The sequence below is a fragment of the Erinaceus europaeus genome, chromosome 13 (assembly GCF_950295315.1).
Source record: "Erinaceus europaeus chromosome 13, mEriEur2.1, whole genome shotgun sequence".
Lineage (NCBI taxonomy): Eukaryota > Metazoa > Chordata > Mammalia > Eulipotyphla > Erinaceidae > Erinaceus > Erinaceus europaeus.
In genome coordinates, this window is record NC_080174.1 from 6,124,442 (window position 1) to 6,145,601 (window position 21,160).

At 50.3% G+C, this 21,160-nt stretch overlaps 1 protein-coding gene across 14 annotated transcripts in view; it reads right to left on the bottom strand.

Moving 5' to 3' along the window:
* Positions 1 to 21,160, bottom strand: part of SYTL3 (synaptotagmin like 3) — a 62,498-nt gene that overhangs the window by 13,157 nt on the left and 28,181 nt on the right. For 8 of the 14 annotated variants that reach the window (XM_060205244.1, XM_060205245.1, XM_060205237.1 and 5 more), the window contains 6 exons: positions 14,885 to 14,936; positions 13,954 to 14,026; positions 11,845 to 11,923; positions 7,760 to 7,887; positions 3,565 to 3,696; positions 370 to 548 (listed from right to left, as the gene is read on the bottom strand). In XM_060205244.1, coding sequence (XP_060061227.1) covers positions 370 to 548; positions 3,565 to 3,696; positions 7,760 to 7,887; positions 11,845 to 11,923; positions 13,954 to 14,026; positions 14,885 to 14,936 — 643 coding nt within the window. The remainder of the gene's footprint in view (positions 1 to 369; positions 549 to 3,564; positions 3,697 to 7,759; positions 7,888 to 11,844; positions 11,924 to 13,953; positions 14,027 to 14,884; positions 14,937 to 21,160) is intronic. The other 6 variants (XM_060205246.1, XM_060205241.1, XM_060205250.1 and 3 more) reach the window with 4 other exon arrangements.

Sequence of the window (21,160 nt, forward strand, 5' to 3'; positions counted from 1 at the left end):
CCCCTATAATTCTTTTTAAAAGTATTTTATTTATTTTATTTTTGAGAGAGATGCAGAGAGAGAAATATCAGAGCACTGAACAGCTCTGGTTTACTGTGGTGCAGGGGATTGAACCTGTGACCTGGGAGCCTCAGGCATGAGAGTCTCTGCATAACCATTATGCTGTCTACCCCTGCCCCAGCCCCTATAATTCTTCAGTTGTATGCCTTTCATTTTTATCATCATCATCATCATTATCATCATCATCATCATCATCACCATCATCGTTTTTATATCTTTTAACCATGGTCTTGCTTATCCTCAAGTTTCTGGTGATGATCTCGGCACAGCCACGCCCGCCCGCCAGTGTCACCTCCAGAGGGGACTCACGGATTGCACCTCCTCTTGCGCTCCTCCCCGAAGGCCAGGCCCCGGCAGGCCCCGATGCAGACCTCTAGGGTCCCGCTGTCCTGCTGGTAGCGGAGGGCCAGCTCGATGTCCCCGGCGACGCTGGCCTTGTCGAAGCCTCCCGCCTCGGTGCAGGTGCTGCTGATGCTGACCAGGCTGCCCTGCCAGAGGGGGGACAGAAGGAGTTGGGGGTCGCCAGGGTGAGGAGCCTCCAGGGGCTCAGGCTGGCTGTCATCAGCCCATCAGCTCAGCACAGTCTGGGCTGCAACACTAAGTCAGCCATAGCAAAAGCAAAGAGACAGTTTGAGGAAGGCACATGGGGAGTGCAGGCCACCTGCTGCAGCCATCTTGTAGACCTCCTCGGAGCTATAGCCCAGGAGATGGGGCAGTGGGCAAAGTACAGGACTCTCAAGTGTGAGGTCCTGAGTTCAGTCCCCAGCATCACATCTGGCAATGATGCTCTGGTTCTCTCTCCTCCTCCTCTCTCATTAATGAATAATGGACACACAGAGATACACAATAACCCTGGGGAGAGGGTGGTGGGTGGCACACCTGGTTAATCACACCTGTTACCAAGTGTGAGAACCCAGGTTCAAGCCCCAGCTCCCCACCTGCTGGGGGAAAGCTTCATGAGTGGTGAAGCAGGTCTGCAGGTGTCTCTCTTTCTATTTACTTATTTGAAAGGTAAAAGGAGAGAGAGATAAAACCAGAAATCACTCTGGTACATATGCTGTCGAGGATCGAACTCAGGACCTCATGCCTGAGAGTCCAGTGCTTTATCTACTGCACTACTTCCCGGACCTTTCTCTCTTCTCTGTTTCCCCCTCCTCTCTCAATTTCTCGCTGTCCTGTGCAATTAAAAAGAAGGAGAAAAAGGAGAAGGAGAAGAAAAAAGGAAAGACTGGCCTCTGGGAGGGGTGGATTCATAGTGGCAGCACTGACCCCCAGCAATAACTGTGATAGCAATAAAAATTTTTAATATCAGTCAGAAACAGAAGGATGAATATGGGATGATGTCACTCACAGGCAGAAGCTGAACAACAAGACCAGAAGAGAAAACACTCAGCAGAACCTGAACTAGAGTTGGTGCACTGCACCAAAGTCAAAGGCTGGGGAGCAGGGGTGGGGGGGAGGGTCCAGGTCCTGGAAAAGGATGGCAGAGGACCTAGTGGGGGTTGTACTGTTATGTGGAAAACTGGGAAATGTTATGTATGTACAAACTATTTTATTTACTGGCAACTGTAAAACATTTATCCCCCAATAAAGGGGAAAATGTTTTTAAAAGGGGGGGACAAGAAAAAAAGAATGGAAAAAAATTTTCAAGTAGCCCTGGGAACAAACTAGCACAGATTGTTTCTGCAAACCTTCCCTGCTCTCTGAGAGCACCTGGGACAGTGGCTGAGTGGCAGAGCACAGGACTTGCAGCTTGAGGCCCCAAGTTCAATATCTGGCGACGTCTGTGCCAGAGCTGAGTGAGGCTCTGGGCTCTCTCCCAGGAAAACAAATAAACCTGTGGCCCAGGAGGTGGCACAGTGGTTACTATGCTGGATTCTCAGGCATAAGGTCCTGAGTTCAATCCCCAGCATTATGTGTGTACATGATTACTACGCCAGGCCCTCTGCATTGCTTAAGGCTGTGGTCTATTTACATAATCATTGTTTTGTCTGAGACCCGCCCTGCCTGCAGGGCATTGGTTTAATCCCCACTGGTTAGATGGAAGCTTTCCTTCTCTCCACCCACTCTCCTATGTATATCCTTTTCCCACCTACCACATAGTCAATGACTGCCACCTCTCCAGATTCAAAGGAGGTCTCGAAACTTTACATCAGGCTCAACCTGACGCTGTTGACTGGCTACGGAAGAAGGGCAAACGCTAGAAGAAGAAGAACCTACCACATCCGCCTCGGAAGATATAAATGCAGATGAATAAAGCCAGCACTGGATTGCGTTCCCACTCAGCCATGAGTTCCTGGTCATCTCTCTCCCGCCCATGAAGCTAGCCCGGCAATGTGGGCCAGAGTGACACTCCAGTTTCCCTTCTCTCTCTCTCTCTATCTATCTATCTCTATCTCTCTCTCTCTTTTTCTCTCTCTCATAAAATGAATTTTCTATATATAGTGGTCTTTAATTCCTCATTAAAGTACTTGGGAGCTTAACTGTTTCTTCCTATTCATGGTCCATTTACATTTCTCCTTGGCTATTTTGTTTCTGTTGAGTTATCGCTGGGGCTCCATGCCAACACTACAAATCCACTGCTCCTGCCAGACATTTTTTCCATTTTATTGGATAGGACAGAGAGAAATTGAGAGAGAACGAGGAGACAGAAAGGGAGAGAGAAAGAGAGACACCTGCAGGCCTGCTTCACCGCTTGTGAAGCAACCCCCCCTGGAGGTGAGGATTGGAGCCTCAAACCCGGATCCCTGCGTAAGTCCTTGTGCTTCATACTATCTGTGCTTAACCAGGAGGACTGCCCAGCCCCTTGTTGACAATTTTTAAAATTACTCATTTTTTTTTTTTGCCACCAAGGTTATTGCTGGGCTTGGTGGCCAGCATGTGTATGTCCATCCTGAGACCCGTTTATTTCCCAGTAAGGGTATCTGAAGTTGATCTCTCAACCCTGAGATGCAACAGAGCTTAGGGTCCTAGGCTCTGCAGGTCTCTCTCTCTCCATCTCTCTCTCTCTCTTTCTCTCCCCCTCCCTCTCTCCCTTCATCCCTCCCTATCTCTCTCCCTAGCCTCTGGCCCCCATAATACCCTCTCTCATAACAAGTAAACAAGTATTCAAACAGAAAGAAACAAAACAGGGGCCAGGCAGTGGCGCACCTGGTTGAGCGCACATGTTACAATGCACAAGGACCCAGGTTTGAGCCCCAGGATCCCCACCTGCAGGGGGAAAGCTTTGCAAGTAGTGAAGCAGGGCTGCAGGTCTCTCTCTCTCTCTGTCTCTCTCTCTCCCTCTCTCTCTCCCTCTGATGCCCCCTACCCTCTTGATTTCTGGCTGTCTCTATCCAATAATTAAAGAGAATGAAAAGAAGTAAAGGCAAGAACTACCACCACCTAAGAGCCACCTTTGACTCAGACTCCCAGCCCTGCAGACGTGCAGCAGGTCACCCACAGATGGACCCAGCCCACCCTCAGGTGCCACCCACTGGGGTCCAAAGCACTGGAGAGACTCACATGTCTCAAGGCTGTGGAGAGCAGAGAGCTGGACAGACTGGACGGGACATCCTCTTGCTTCGAAACGGGGCTTGCAGGGCGCTGGGGGCTCTCCTGCACGTGGGGTTTTAGGATGTCGGGAGCACTGGTCTTCTAAAAACCAGAGGATGCGATGGTCAGAGATGCTCAGCCTTCCTCTACCTGGGAGGCCTGTGGGGCCACTGCTGGGGTCGGTTCCTGTGTCTGTGACCTGGCGGCCCTTCAGATCCCTCTCACAGGGCTAAGTAAGAGAGTATTTTCACACACACACACACACACACACACACACACACACACACACACACACACACACACACAACTGTACCACCAGACCTGGGGACACCCGTGACAATGGCTTCCTTACGAATCAGTCAGTGTCCTAAAGAAACTGATGTCTTGGGAGTTGGGCGGTAGCGCAGCGGGTTAAGCGCACGTGGCACAAAGCACAAGAACCGGCATAAGGATCCCGGCTCCCCACCTGCAGGGGAGTCGCTTCGCAGGCGGTGAAGCAGGTCTACAGGTGTCTATCTTTCTCTCTCCCCCTGTCTTCCCCTCCTCTCTCCACTTCTCTCTGTCCTATCCAACAACAACAACAATAAAAAAAAAAAAAACAAGTGCAACAAAAAGGAAAATAAATAAATAAATATTTAAAAAAAAAAGAAAGAAACTGATGTCTGCATTTCTTTTTTTTCTTTTTTGCCTCCAGGGTTATCACTGGGGCTCAGTGCCTGCACCACAAATCCACTGTTCCTGGAGACCATTTTCCCCATTTTGTTGCCCTTGTTGTTGTTGTTGTTGGACAGAGAGAAGTGGAGAGAGATGGGGAAGACAGAGAGGGAGAGAGAAAGATAGACACCTGCAGACCTACTTCACTGCTTGCCAAGCGGCCCCCCTGCAGGTGGGGAGCCGGGGCTCAAACGGGGATCCTTACACTGGTCCTTGCGCTTTGTGCCATGGGCACTTAACCCGCTGCGCTACCGCCCAGCCCCGAGATGTCTGCATTTCTATCTTTCTAGGATCCTGGCACTTGAGTACAGTTAATCAGATGGGGAGAGTTCTAGCTAGAATGTGCACGTGAAGAAATGAAACTATAGAGGTCCTGGTGGGTGGGCAGTATAGTTGACTGAGCACATAGGATGCCATGCTCAAAGAGCTAGGTTCAAGCCCCAGGATCCACACCTTCAGTGGGGGAAGCTTTGGTGAGTGGTGAAGCAGGGATGCAGGTGCCTTTCTCTATCTATCTATCTATCTATCTATCTATCTATCTATCTCTATCTCTCTGTCCCTATCTCTCCCATTCCAGCTCAGTTTCTGTCTCTAGTCAATAAATGAATAACTTTTTGAAATTTATAACAGGATAGAGCAGAAATTTTTGAAGGGAGCAGAGACAGAAAAAGAGACAGAGACACCTGCAGCCCTGCCTCACCACTCATGAAGTTCTCCCCCTGCAGGTGGGGGCCGGGGGCTTGAACCTGGGTCTTTGTGCACTATAATGTGAGCATTTAACCAAAAGTGCCACCACCTGGCCCCTTAAATGAATAAATAAATACAAAAAAATTTTTTTAAAAAAACATTTACGTATGGGGGCCGGGCGGTGGCACACCGGATAATCCACACAAAATATGAAGTTCAAGAGCCTTGCAAGGATCCCAGTTTTAGTCCCCGGCTCCCCACCTGGGGGGGTGCTTCATGAGCTCTTTCTCCTACTCTTCTCTCAATTTCTCTCTGTCCTAACTAATACAATGGAAAATATGTCTGTCAGAAGCAGTGGGTTCATAGTCAGCACCAAGACAAGACCCAGTAATAACTTTGGAGGCAAAAAAAAAAAAAAAACCTCACATTTTTTTAAATAAATAAAAACCTGTGTGACCTTCACTTCAGAACATGCTGTTGCTAAGAAATGAGTGGTGTGTGTGTGTGTCCATCTGTCTGTCTGTCTGTCTGATAAGCCAGAGGCTTTTGCAGACGGGAAGCAGAGAGCAGATTAAGAAATGTCCCTGGTCCCCACCTGCAGGGGGAAAGCTTTGCAAGTGGTAAAGCAGGGCTGCAGGTGTGGCTCTCTCTCACTCACTCTATCTGCCCCTTCCCTCTCAATTTCTGGTTGTCTCTATCCAATAAATAAAGATAATAAATTTTTTTTTTAAAAAAATTCCCTGGAAAAAATGCTCCAAGTCTCTGATTGTCAGAGAAATGCAAATAAAGACAACAATGAGATATCACTTCACTCCTGTGAGAATGTCACACATCAGAAAAGGGAACAGCAGCAAATGCTGGAGAGGGTGTGGGGTCAAAGGAACCCTCCTGCACTGCTGGTGGGAATGTCAATGGGTCCAACCTCTGTGGAGAGCAGTCTGGAGAACTCTCAGAAGGCTAGAAATGGACCTACCCCATGATCCTGCAATTCCTCTCCTGGGGATATATCCTAAGGAACCCAACACACCCATCCAAAAAGATCTGTGTGCACATATGTTCTTAGCAGCACAATTTGTAATAGCCAAAACCTGCAAGCAACCCAGGTGTCCAACAACAGATGAGTGGCTGAGCAAGTTGTGGTCTATATACACAATGGAATACTACTCAGCTGTAAAAAATGGTGACTTCACTGTTTTCAGCCGATCTTGGATGGACCTTGAAAAATTCATGTAGGGAGTCAGGCTGTAGCGCAGCGGGTTAAGCGCAGGTGGCGCAAAGCACAAGGACCGGCATAAGGATCCCGGTTCGAACCCCGGCTCCCCACCTGTAGGGGAGTCGCTTCACAGGCGGTGAAGCAGGTCTGCAGGTGTCTATCTTTCTCTCCCCCTCTGTCTTCCCCTCCTCTCTCCATTTCTCTCTGTCTTATCCAACAACGACAACAACAATAATAACTACAACAATAAACAAGGGCAACAAAAGGGAATAAATAAATAAAATAAATATTTTTAAAAAAAGAAAGAAAAATTCATGTTGAGTGAAATAAGACAGAAACAGAAGGATGAATATGGGATGACCTCACTCTCAGGCAGAAGTTGAAAAACAAGATCAGAAGAGAAAACACAAGTAGAACCTGAACTGGAATTGGTGTATTGCACCAAAGTAAAAGACTCTGGGGTGTGTGTGTGGGAGAATACAGGTCCAAAAAGGATGACAGATGACCTATTGTGGGTTGTATTGTTATATGGAAAACTGAGAAATATTATGCATGTACAAACTAATGTATTTACTCTTGAATGTAAAACACTATTTCCCCAATAAAGAAATTTAAAAAAAAGAAAAAGAAAATATTTCTAGCTGAACCATCTTCATTCTAGTAAAAAAAAAAAAAAAAGAAAGAAAGAAAGAAAGAAAGAAAGGAGAGAAATGTCCTCACCAATGTGTCCTGGAACCTCCTCTCCCCAGAGCCCTGGTCCACTAGGCTGGGAGGATGGATCCACCTGCCAACGCCTACGTCCAGTGGAGAAGCACTTACAGAAGCCAGACCTCCCACCTTTTGTACACCCCCCCACACACAAAAAAAAACTAGTGGGAGACAGATACCACTGAAATGGGGCCACTGACTGGTCAAGCCTGGGGGAAAGAGGAGAACTTTTGCTGAATGTGGGATGAAGAGGGCAGGGAGAAGATTTGTTTTATTCCCAGAGCTCTGCTCAGCTCTGGCTGGTGGTGGTGCTGGGGACTGAGCCTGGGACCTTGGTGCATCAGGCAGGAAATTGTGCATATGTGTGGGTTTTTTTTCTTTTTGTTTTTGCATAACTATGATGTGATCTCCCCAACTCTCAAGAGAGGATCTTAATTTAATTAATTTCTGGAGATGGTGCAGTGGGTAAGACACTGGACTCTCAAACATGAGAGTCTGAATCCAATTTTTAGCATCCCGTGTGCTAGTGATTCTCTGGTTCGTGTTTTTTTTTTCTCTCTCTCTGACTATAACACTGAGACCAGAAGCAGCTGTTCCCAGGGCTGTTGGGAAGTGGGATGTTGCCCACTCAGGGGTAAGCGGGTTCTGCAGGTCAGCTCTTTGCTGGACCTTGAGGCCAGCGAGGAGCTTGAAGGTAGGGCACTTGGGATCCCCAGGGGCTGGAATGAGAACTCGGACCCCACACTCCAACCCTCCCCAGACTCCCAGCTTGTGACACTGGCTTTGCTGTGAGCTGAAAGGAGTGGGGGCCATGGGAGAGGCGAGGCTGGCAGCCTGGGGTACCCTGGCGGTGGTGACGTTGATGGCGGTGTCAGACAGGCTTCGTCTTTCTGACCGGGCCGCGCGCCGCCTGGGCCCAGAGGTTCGGAGCTGCTTGTCCGAGGTCATGTCATTCTGGGACTTGGAGAGTTCTAGGAAACAAAAACAAGAGGTGACAGGCGGGGAAGCACCCCACTTGGGGGAGAGCATCATGGGGTTCCCTGCCACCCCACAGAACACCCCACCCCCGGGCCCCAGAAGGGCAGGTAGGCAGAGGGGCTGGGACAGCACATGTAGTGCAGAGCTCCAGGGCCCACGGTGGGAGAGGGGTGACCCTGAGTGATGGTGCTAACTTTCCCAGAGGAGACTGGGGCCACCACTGAGGATGACGGAGCCACTGGCTCCTCACCCCCCACCCCACCCCCGCCATCAGTCTGCTCTGTGTCCCAGGCCCCAAGTGTGACCCTGTGCAAACACAGGGCAGGCAGGTGACAAGTCACCCCCTTTGCAGACACTGGAACTCTGGGTCCTTACTTGTGCAAGTCCTGTGCTCTAACACGCTGAGATATCTTCCTGACCTGGGGGACAGGGGTCTTTTCACCCCCCACCATCCTTTTCTCTGAGAACAGAGAAAGAAGGGCTTGGGGGTTCCTTATAACCTCTTTTCTCCTCCTCTTTTTTTTTTTCTTCCTTTCTTCCCTTCTTTTTTTTTTTAAGTTGCATTTTAATTTTTTTAATTGAATAGGACAGAGAGAAATGGAGAGAGGAGGGGGAGACAGGGAGGGAGAGAGAATGATAGACACCTGCAGACCTGCTTCACCACCGGTGAAGCGTCCCCCCTGCAGGTGGGGAGCCGGGGGCTCGAACCTGGGTCATGTGTGCACTTAACCAGGTGAGCCGCCACTCAGCCCCAAGTTGTAAACAGTAAGGTTAGTTTTGACCTTCAAGAATAAGTTTCTCCCAATAGTAGTTAAGAACTGGGACTGCGATGATATATTTTGCCTGTAGAGTTCCTTTCTTTCTTTCTCCCTTTCTTTCTTTCTTTCTTTCTCTCTCACTTCCTTTCTCTTTCTTCTCTTATTTTAACCAGAGCCCTGATCAGCTCTGGATGATGGTGGTGCTAGGAACTGAACCTGGGACCTTGGAACCTCAGGCATGGAAACTCGTTTGCATAACCCGTGTGCTGTCTCCCTGGTCCTTACCCACTTTCTCAAGTCCTGAAAAAGGTGCTTAGAATTTTCTCTTGCTGTCCTTGCAAGGGACAGTGACCTGGACTGAGAGGACTGAATGAGGGAGGAAGGGATCTTGCCAGAAAAGCAGGAGGACTCCCTCAAAGCTGGTGCTATCCTCTGAACAAACTCTCCTCCTTCCTCTCTCTCTCTGCCTCTCTCTCTCTCTCTCTCTCTCTGCCTCTCTCTCTCTCTCTCCCATTTCATCCCCCTAGCCCCCTGCCATCCCATCTGCTGGGCTATTCGTTATATTATTTGATCTGAGGCTATTATAGTTCTTTGTTACCTATCTTATTTTATCTGTATAATCTGTGACTTTAATTTTATTACTACTTTTTTTTTTTTCCACCAGGGTTATCACTGGGGCTTGGTGTGTAAATGACAATCCGACACTCCTGGCAGCCATTTTACTCGCCTCCTTTCTTTTTTATTAGATAGAACAGAGAGAAATTCAAAGGGGAGAGGGAGAGACAGAGACAGACAGAGAGAGAGAGATACCTGCAGCCCTGCTTCACCACTTGTGAAGTTTTCCCCCTGTAGTCAGGGAGCTGGGGCTCAAACTGAGGTCTTCATGCGCCATAACAGGTGCGCCACTAGCCGACTACCTGTCTAAATTTTCAAAGCTAGTAGCTCACAGGTAGCAGGAAATCAGGCCACCTGATTTCCTTCAAAGCAGAGGGGATGCTGTCCCATGGGGTGGTCATTTCTAAGCTGTGTGAGCTCTGTCGACAACGGATAAGATTTGGGGTGGGGTGGGGGGATCCAAGGGCTCAGCACATTCAAATTACCAGACTGTCTTAGAGCAGTGGACCTGAGTGAGAACAAGGTCTCTGTAACACGCAGACAGATCCAAAGGCCAAGGGAGACTCAGAGAGAGAGAGAGAAAGGGCCCTGGCCCCAGGTCCCAGCCCCAACCATCAATGGAGGCAGGAGATGGGGCTGTTCCAGCCTGTTTAATGATAGACAGGAAACAGCCCAATTGTTGTGGGATAAACAGGAAGGGGTATTGCAGGGGGGCAGGTGCCCAAGGTGTCTGCAAGTGGCCTGACTAAGAAAGAGGCAGACAGTAAACTCCAGGCCAGTGTCAGCCACACAGCCAAAGGGGTTGAGTCACTGGACCAATCAGTGGTGTGAGACCTGCCCGCTGGTGCTGGGGAACAGCAGGGAGAAGCAGGAGCACTGGCGCAGGGCCACCCGTGTCTGCACTCACAGGACACGGGGCTGGTGCACAAGGATGCTGCTCATATGGGAAGCGGGAACTTGAGCACAAAAATGGGAGGAGGTGGGAGTTGGGCAGTAGCGCATCGGGTTAAGCACACATGGCAAAGCACAAGGACCAGCCTAAGGATCCCGGTTCGAGCCCCGGCTCCCCACCTGCAGGGGAGTCCCTTCACAGGCGGTGAAGCAGGTCTGCAGGTGTGTCTGTCTTTCTCTCCCCCTCTCTGTCTTCCCCTCCTCTCTCCATTTCTCTCTGTCCTACCCAACAACGACATCAATAACAACAGCAATAACTACAACAAGGGCAACAAAAGGGAATAAATAAATAAATATATTTAATAAAAAAATGGGAGGAGGTGTGGGAAGGTCACCACACCTGGCGATTACAGCTGGCCAGTGGGAAAGCTGGCCCAGGTGTGATGCAGATGGATGGATGGGTGGGTGGGTGGATGCATGGATGGTTGATGGGTGGGTGGTTAGTTGGGTGGATGGTGGGATAGATGGGTAGGTGGGTAGATGGATAGACAGATAGATGGGTAGATGATGGATGGGTAGATAGATAAGATAGATAGATGAATGGATGGATAGATGGGTGGGTAGTTGGGTGGGTGAATGGATGGATGCTGAGTGAATAATGGATGGATGGATGCTGGCTGGATGATGGATGGATGGATGATGGGGTGGATGTAGGATGGATGTGTGGATGGATGGGTGGATAGCTAGTTGGATGGATGGTGTAATAGATGGGTAGGTAGATAAAAGGATGGATAATTGGATAGATGGCTGATGGCTAGACAGTTGGATAAACAGATGATTGCATGGATGTATGGATGGGTAGACAGAGTTTTTAAATCTTTATTGATTTATAGGATAGAGACAGGCAGAAATTGAGAGGACTAGAGAGACTGAGGAGAGAGACAGAGAGACACCTGCATCCTTGCTTCACCACTTGTGAAGCTTTCCCTCTGCGGGTGGGGACTGGGGGCTCGAACCTGGGTCCTTGGCCATGGTAACATGTGTGCTCAACCAGGTGCGCCACCACCCCGCTCCCTAAGATTTTTTTTATTATTCTTTTTTTAATATAGAGACAAAGAAATTGAGAGGGAAGAAGGAGAGGAGTGGAGGAAGAGAGAAAGAGAGAGACACCTGCAGCTCTGCTTCACCACTCGTGAAGCTTCTCCCCTGCAGGTGGGGGCCAGGAGCTGGACCGGGTCCTTGTGCACTGTAACTAACCAGGTGTGCCAGCTCCCGGCCCACATACAGAGTTTAAGAGGAGGGGACATTTACAGAGAGACCTTCTGGAATCTTCCCAGGCCCTCAGGGACCCTCTCCTCTGAGCCTTCTGATCAATCTAACGCCACGCCTGTACTATGTCTAGTTCCTAACTCAATAAAAGAAGGCTGAACCCGCATGCCAATCACAGGTATTTTCTTGCATTTCTCTCAAGGGGTTCACATGACCAGCCCAAGTGGAAGGGAGCTGGGGACGGCCCCAGATAACCTCTCCCCTGCCCCAACGTGCCCACTTCCTTCCAGAGACTCGAGCTGGAGCAGGTTGGGAGACAGTGGGCCCTTCCCGGCCTGGCCCCAGTGGTGGGGGGGAGCTTGTTTGACCCGCCCCAGTGCTCATGGAGGGGCAGACCTGGGAGAAGCCAGCACTTACTTTTCATGTGGGTGGTAACAGACAGAAACAAATTTTCCACGGACTTATTAAATCCTTTAAACTGACCAAGTTCCTGTAACTAAAACAGAGACAGAAGGAGCAAGGGTGAGGGTCTTGTTTGCAAAGCGTGTTTGCCTAAGCAGTTCCAAGCCAGCACGCCCGATCACCAGTCAGTGGGTAAGGGTGTATGTGTTTGGTATGCAGGGGTGGGGGGTGGAGGGGAACCACCTTCCCAAAAGGTAGGGGTCCCCTTTACTCAGCCTTTTCCCTCTGGGTCTTGACTGGCAAGGGGGCAGCCCTAATGGATGGCTACAAGTACCACATAGAAAATCATTATGGAGGGCAGAGGGCTGGGTGGTAGCACAGCTGGGTAAGCGCACGTGGCGCAAAGTGCAGGGACCAGTGTAAAGATCCAGTTCAAGCCCCTGGCTCCCCACCTGAGGGGGAGTCACTTCACAAGCAGTGAAGCAGGTCTGCAGGTGTCTATTTTTCTCTTCCCGTCTTCCCTTCCTCTCTCGATATCTCTCTCTCCTTTCCAACAACAATAACAGCAATAACAGCAACAACAAAATGGGGGGAAATGGACTTCAGGAGCAGTGGTTTCATAGTACAGGCACTGAGCCCCAGTGATAACCCTTGAGGCAAAATAAAATCATCACAGACAGGCAGGGGTAGATAGCATAATGGTTATGCAAAGAGACTCCCAGATTCAATCTCCCCGTACCACCATAAGCCAGAGCTGATAAATGCTCTGGTAAAAAGAAAGAAAGAGAGAGAGAGAGAGAGAGAGAGAGAGAGAGAGAGAAGAAAATCATCACAGACAGGCAGGGGTAGATAGCATAATGGTTATGCAAAGAGACTTCCAGATTCAATCTCCCCGTACCACCATAAGCCAGAGCTGATAAATGCTCTGGTAAAAAAAAAAAAAAAAAAAGAAAGAAAGAAAGAAAGAGAGAGAGAGAAAGAGAGAAAGAAAGAAGGAAAGAAAAAAGAAAATCATCACAGGCATTGCATTAACTGGCGCTGCCCCCAAGTGGGCTACTTCTGTAGTCTCCTTTCTCACAGGACCACACCCTCCTCCAGCAGCCGGGAAGCCACCCAAGCAGAGCCAGGACACAGAGGGGGGACAGCTGGGAGCCAAGGGCTAGTTCACCTCCCAGAGCAGAAAAGGGAAGAAAAAGGTAATAGCAGAAAAGAGACAACTGCCCTCAGCAAATCTGACCATCCATCCACCTACCCATCATCCATCCATCCATTCATCTATCCATCCATCTATCCATTGACCCACTCATCCAATCATCCATTATTCATCCATCCACCCACCCACCCATCTATAATCCTTCTACCATCGATCATTGATCCACCCATCCACTCATCCATCTAACCATCTATGCTTCCAATTATTCAATCATCTGTCCACTTGTTCAATCCGTACATCCATCTATTCAACCACCCACCCATTCACTCATCTATCCATCCATCACCCATCCACCTGTTCATTATCTATTTGTCCATCCATCCATCCATCCATCCATCCATCCATCCATTCATCCATCCATCCATCCAATCGTCTACCCATCTGTCCAAACACACACTCATACATCCAACTGTCCATCCATCCATTCACCCATTGAACTATTAAGTCACCCATCCATTTGTCCAAACGCATACCCATCCATCCATCCACCCACCCACCCATTAGTAGACATGATTTGAGTACATGACCACTAGAACAACTGGAGAATTCCAGATCTCAAGGTGAGGGGCTGGGCTCTGAAGGTTGTATTAATGAGTGATCCGACTGCTGGTGACCCAGCCCCAAGCCCCCTGCACACCACATGAGGGCACCACAGCACCAGGGGAGTCTCTACACATCTAGAGCTCTACCTCCCCAGATCCCATGCACACACATACTTGAACACACATACACACACGGGCTGGAATCAGTCCCCAGTCCCCAACACTTGGTGGAAGCACAGAGAGGAGGGGTCTTAGCTATTCCTGACCCCCGAGGGGCCCTCACTCTGTCTGGCTGGGTGGCCCAGCCTGCAGCCCCTGCTCTCCCCAGGCACTCCCCCCTTCCTGGGAACACAGCGAATTGACACTTACCCGGCCTGAGATGCCACTGCACTGGCTCTCGAGGACGGGCGGCGGGGTGGGAGGCACCACAGAGATGTTGCTGCTAAGAAGGGGGGTAAGGTGTTTGTGAGCTGGTCCTCCCCCACCCCCAATAATGTGACTCTTCTCTTCTTACTGTCGCTTCCCCTCTTTCCAGAGAGCTTCAGCCAGCCAGGCTGTGTTCCTCCTCCTCCTCCCCCTCCTCCACTCAGATGCCACCTGGTCCCTGAAGGAGGGTCCAGCACACCTGCTGCCCCCCCCCCTGGGCACTGCACCTGCCAGAATGTTCTAGACCACACAGGTGGGTACCAGTGCCACCAGAGTTGCCAAGGGCCTGGCCCCCTTACTTACTCAGTTTATTGGATACAACAGAAAAGGATTAAGAGGAGGCAGGGAGACAAGAGCACCTATAGCATTGATTCACCATTCATGAAGCTTCTCCCCCTGCAGGTGGGGGCTAGGGGCTTGAACCCTGCTCCTTCCACAAGGTAACAGGTGTGCTCCAGCACCACATGGTCCAACCCCTTTCAGATACAGGAAAAACCAGGAGTTGGGCAGTAGTGAAGTGAATTAAGAGCATGTGGCGCAAAGCACAAGGACCGGCGGGAGGATCCCGGTTCGAGCCCCCGGCTCCCCACCTGCAGGGGAGTCGCTTCACAGGCGGTGAAGCAGGTCTGCAGGTGTGTCTGTCTTTCTCTCCCCCTCTCTGTCTTCCCCTCCTCTCTCCATTTCTCTCTGTCCTATCCAGCAATGATGACATCAATAACAACAACAACAATAACTACAACAATAAAACAACAAGGGCAACAAAAGGGAAAATAAATAAATAAATAATTTTAAAGTTTTTAAAAGAAAGGGGAAAGCCCCGCATTCCGGGGCAGTGGCCTGGCTGCTGAGGACCCAGTCCTGGACACCCACTCACCTCAGCCTCTGATAAGACTGCAGGAGCCTGGCCCCGGCCGTCTCGTGCTTGCCTGTAAGAGAGAGAGAGAGTGAAGCAATAAAGGGCTGTGTGACAGAGACAGACCTGTGTTCAGGGAGTGGTGACTCAGGGTGGTTCTGTCCCTGGCCAGCCTCCTCAGAGGAGAAAACAAAGAGGCCATTTGGAGGGGACAGAGGACAGACTGCAGCCATGGCTGGCACAGGAACAGACGCCAAATCAGTCAACTGTCTCTAGGTGTTTCTTGATTTAACTTAATTATTATTACTGTGTTGGTTGTTGCTGGGGTTTCACTGGTCCAGGCTGAGTATTTCAGACAGGAAGTCAGAGACTGGGGCTGGCAGTGGTTTACCCAGTAGAGTGCACATGTCACCATGCACACGGACCCAGGTTCAAGCCCTCGGTCTCCACCTAGAGGGGGAAGCTTCATGAGCAGTGAAGCAGGGCTGTAGGTGTCCTGGTCTCTCTCTCTGTCGACTTCTCTTCCTCTCCTCAATTTCTCACTATCTCTATCCTAAATAATTTTTTAAAAAAATCAGAAGAAAAACTGAGAGACAGAAGGACAGACTTCAGAGTCCTAAAGTTTCACCGGGGCCAATGCTGAAAAGTTGTCTCCAAAGTCAGAAACTGGCGGGTTTCACGTCTTCTAAGTTCGATCCCACCCAAGCAGCTGTGACACACACACACACACTGACTAGGGAGTGGATACTTCTATTACAATTCAGCACGGCTTTAGCAGTCCTAAATCTGAACACTTGGGAGAATAAAAACCAACAACACTTCCCACGTCCAAGTTTCCTTGGGAGACATTTCACAACAGAAGGAACTGTGTTCCTTGAAACACAGCCCGGTCCCTGAGATGAGAAGATGACTTTACTCCTCTTCTTCTTCTAGCATTTGCCCTTCTTCCGTAGCCAGTCAACAGCGTCAGGTTGAGCCTGATGTCAAGTTTCGAGACCTCCTTTGAATCTGGAGAGGTGGCAGTCGTTGACTATGTGGGTCATAGTCTGTCTGGAGCCGCAGGGGCAGTTCGGGTCGTCTCTGGCTCCCCAGCGATGGAACATAGCAGCGTACCGGCCATGGCCTGTTCGATAGCGATGGAGGAGGGCCCGATCATAACGTGCTAGGTCAAAGCCGGGTTGACGCTTGCAGGGGTCTGTGATGAGGTGTTTGTTCTTGACCTCAGCTGACTGCCAACTCTGTTTCCAAGAGACTGGAACAGAGAAGTTCAGTGTAGGCGTAGGGGACCAGATTGGGTGACGAGACGTCAAGCGTTGGACAGGGTGGGCGAAGATATCCGCGTATATTGGCAGGTCCGGTCGAGCGTAGACGTGGGAAATGAACTTAGATGATGCCGCATCCCGACGAATATCTGGCGGGGCGATGTTGCTAAGAACTGGCAGCCATGGAACCGGTATGGAATGGATGGTTCCAGAAATTATCCTCATGGAGGAATATAATTTGGAGTCAACCAAGTGGACATGGGGGCTACGGAACCATACTGGGGCACAGTATTCTGCAGTGGAATAGCATAATGCCAGAGATGATGATCGTAGTGTGGAAGCGCTCGCGCCCCATGAGGAGCTGGCCAGTCTTGCAATGATGTTATTCCTCGCGCCCACCTTTGTTACTCCTCTGAAAACTGCCAGCTACTCCTTTCTGCCTAGGGCAGCTCACAGCATCCCAAGTGAGCCTTTGCAGCTGACTCAGAGCTCTTTCTGTTTCCAGCGGAAGGGGGCTTTCTACAGTATCCACACTCCCCAAAAGGGTTGGAGAGACGGTTCAGCAGGGAGAGTGCACGCCTGGCATGAGGTCCCGGGTTTGATTTGATTTCTCTGGTCTTTGCTGGGTGCTCAGTTCTACCTTAAACTGCTGCCCAGGACTGAGCCTGCTGCAGAATGTCTTCCTGAGTGGGGCGTTTGCTTAGCTCACAGCCCAAAGAGCAAAAGTGCAGTCTCCTGGTTACTGGGAGCCCTTGGTCACCCACCCAGGCCGTGGCCCACCCCCAAGGGAGGGCTTTTTAAAATTTTATTTTATTTATGAGAAAGATAGGAGGAGAGAGAAAGAGCCAGACATCACTCTGGCACATGTGCTGCCAGGGATCGAACTCGGGACCTCATGCTTGAGAGTCCAAAGCTTTATCACTGCGCCACCTCCCAGACCATGGGAGGGCTTTCTTTATCTCCATGTGAGATAAAGCAGAAAGAGGACAGCCCCCCACCACCCCCCCTCTCTCATATTTATTTATAAAAAGGAAACACTGACAAAACCATAGGATAAGAGGGGTACAACTCCACACAATTCCCATCACCAGAGTTCCGTATCCCGTCCCCTCCCGATAGCTTTCCTATTCTTTAACCCTCTGGGAGTATGGACCCAAGGTCATTGTGGGATGCAGAAGGTGGAAGGTCTGGCTTCTGTAACTGCTTCCCCACTGAACATGGGTGTTGACAGGTGGATCCAGAGGACAGCTCTCGTCATGAACTCCCCCAGAAGAATGCAGCCCCCCCAATAAAAGTCATAGGACTAAAGCCTAACCCTGCCCAACACCTGGGGATGGCTGGTCCTTTGCTGGGGAGAGAGTGTGTGCTCTCTCTTCTCTACTTAAAAAAAAAATTTTTTTTTTGCCTCCAGGGTTATCACTGGGGCTTATTGCCTGCACTACAAATCCACTGCTCCTGGAGGCCATTTTTCCCTTTTGTTGCCCTTGTTGCTTATCGTTGCTGTTGTTATTATTATTCTTGTTGCCATTATTGCTGTCCTCGTTGTTGGATAGGACAGAGAAATGGAGAGAGAAGGGGAAGACAGGGGAAGAGAAAGACAGACACCTGCAGACCTGCTTCACCTCCTGTGAAGCGACTCCCCTGCAGGTGGGGAGCCAGGGGCTTGAACCGGGATCCTTATGCCGGTCCTTGTGCTTTGTGCCATGTGCACTTTATCCCGCTGCACGACCACTCAGCCCCCCCTCCCCCAGTGAATCATTTTTAAGAGACCTCCAGGGCTGGAGAAATACCCCACTTGGATAGTCACTGCTTTATCGTGTGCACGATTCAGGTTCAAGCCTAGCCCCCACCACCCTAGAGGAAGCTCAGTGCTGTGGTCTCTGTCTCTCTGCCTCTCTGTAGCTGAAACAAAGTCACCTTAGAGTGATGATTGAAACTAAAAATAAATAAACCGTAGGCAGGCTGTGGTGCTCTCCATTGAGCACACAACATACCATGTACAAGGTCCTGGGTTCAAGACCCCAGTCCCCACTTGCAGGGGGCAGGGTTGAGTATCACAAGGGATGAAACAGGACCACAGGTGTCTCTGTTTTTTTTCTTCCTATCTCCCCTTCCCTTCCAATGTCTCTCGTCTATCTGCTTAAGAAAGAATATTTACATTTTTTTATTATTTTTATTTATTGGATAGAGACAGCCAGAAATCAAGAGGGAAGGGGGTGATAGAGAGAGAGATAGAGAGACACCCGCAGCACTGTTTCACCACTTGTAAAGTTTTCCCCCTGCAGGTGGGGACCGGGGACTCAAACCTAGGTCCTTTAGCATTGTAACATGTGCACTCAACCAGGTGCGACACCACCCGGCCCCAGAAGAATAAATATTTGAAAATAAAAAGGCCCCACAGAACATCCTGGCTTTATGCACAGAGAGAGGCCTGTCCAGCCCAGATGCCTTCTGCTAGGGAATGGGGCTGGGGACAGCCCCCTACACGGGGGACATACAAGCCAGAGCCAAGCCCCACAATGCTGGGTGCCAGCCCAGCTCTACGTGTGTGTGTGTGTGTGTGTGTGTGTGTGTGTGTGTGTCACCAGGGAGGCAACATATGTTTGTGCCAGCGATTGAACTGAGGTATATGGTGTACAAGCCTAATACACTCACCACCTCTGCTCCATCTCCCTGTCCTTAGCATTTAATTCAAATGCATCTATTTCCACAGAGGGGAAGGGTAGCTCAACTGATGGAGAGCACACGTTATGTGTGCAAGGACCCGAGTTCAAGCCCCTGCTTTCCACCTGCGGGGATGGGAAGCTTCCTGAGTGGTGAAGCAGGGCTGCAGGTGTCTCTGTTTCTCCCGCCTCTCAATTCCTCTCTGTCCTCTCAACGAAAATTATTTGTTTTAATAAAAAGAATGCATGTAAGGGGAGTCGGGCAGTAGTGCAGCGGGTTAAGCACATGTGGCGCAAAGCGCAAGAACCAGAGTAAGGATCCTGGTTCGAGCCTGCAGGCGCCCCTCCAGCAGGAAGAGCCTGCACAATGGGGCCTTTCTAGATGGAGGGAGAACCCACAAACCCAGCCAAACCCAGCTCTTCTAGCCCACAGCTGCGGGGCCTGGAACCCACCCCCACCCCCACCCCCACCCCCACCCCCAGCCAGGGAGCCACCGGCAGAGAGGACAATGAGGCCTTGTTCCTGCAGAGCTGGAGCTGGGGGGCCGTGACCTTAAGGACAGCTGCCCCCTGACCCCTCCCTGCGCCCTCAGCCCCACGTGGAGAGGCTGGCCAGGCGCCCCTGGGTGGGGGTGGGGGTGCAGCCTCATTCCCACGCCCCCGCAGGCCTCGCCCTGCCCCCCACTCCCTGTGGCCTGAGGGCCTGGCTGTCCCCCTCCTCGCATTCCAGAAGCCCTTCCCCGGCCCGGATTGTGGACAGCGGCTGCTCCCTGGGCTTGGGGACCTTGTCCAGTGGCCTCACCATCCTGCCCCCCCATCTCTAGATTGATTTTTGCTTTTAATTAATGAATATGTTTATTTTAGATAGAGAGGGAAGAGGAGAGAGGGAGGGAGAGATGGAGAGAGAGAAAGAGAGAGCTGCAGCCTTCACTGTGAAGCTTTCCCCCTGCAGGTGGGGACCAGGGGCTTCAACTGGGGTCCTTTTGCGCTGTATTGTGAGCGTTGAACCAGGTACACCACCGCAGGCCCCCACCTCTGCATTCTATAGGTTCAGAAAGAGAGAAGGGGGGCACACATCCCCTGACCCCACCTCCGCAGAACCCTGCCCCACCAGGGAAAGATAGAAACAGGCTGGGGGTATGGATCCATCTGCCAACACCCATGTCCAGAACTCCCACCCTCTGCAGCCCATAAAGAATTTGGGTCCATGCTCCCAGAGGGGAGAAATGTCAGGGGAAGATGACCAGAGGGCTCTGAACCCCAACTCCATCAGGACCCAGGGAGAGAAGAGGAAAAGAAGAAGGACTTTTGGAAGTAGTAACAGGTGTAGGTGTGACTTAGGAAGAGAAGGCAGGACCCTAGGAAAAATAAAGTAAATACAGTTATATTAATAATAGTCAACCCGTATCTGTGACCTCGGGAGAACCACTGCAGTTTCCAGTGGAGGGACTGGGGACACAGAACTCTGGTGGGGGGAGTGGAGAGGAATTCTACCCGATATCTTATAATTTTGTAAATCAATATTAAATCATTAATAAATAAATAAAATATTTTTTTAAAAGAAGAAGATGGGAGTCAGGTGGCAGCACAGTGGGTTAAGCGCAGGTGGCACAAAGCACAAGGACCGGCGTAAGGATCCCTGTTCGAGCCCCCGGCTCCCCACCTGCAGGGGAGTCACTTCACAGGCGGTGAAGCAGGTCTGCAGGTGTCTATCTTTCTCTCCCCTTCTCTGTCTTCCCCTCCTCTCTCCATTTCTCTCGGTCCTATCCAACAACGATGACAGCAGTAACATCAATAACTACAACAACAATAAACAAGAGCAACAAAAGGGAAAATAAATAAATTTTTAAATATTAAAAAAAGACACCCCACCCCACCATCCATCAGCTCCTGGGGTGACATAAAAGACACCCCCATCAGGCGTGTGCCCACACACTACATAGAGCCCAGAGGCCGGGGCTACTCACCAGGCAGGGGGCCTGCCATGCTGTGCACACAGCCCTGCACCACGGGGCAGGTAGGGGTGTGCTGGCACCCGAGGAGAGCCCAGTGCTCTAGGGTCTCTCCCTCCCTCTCTCTCTCTACTTCTGAGTGGAAGTCTGCCCCACCCTACAAAAGTCTTTTGCAGAACCATTATGCTATTTCTCTGTCCCCAAAGTAATTAATTTTTTAAAAAATATTTATTTATTTATTCCCTTTTGGTGCCCTTGTTGTAGTTATTATTGTTGTTATTGATGTTGTTGTTGTTGGATAGGACAGAGAGGAATGGAGAGAGGAGGGGAAGACAGAGAGGAGGAGAGAAAGACAGACACCTGCAGACCTGCTTCACCGCCTGTGAAGCGACTCCCCTGCAGGTGGGGAGCCAGGGGCTC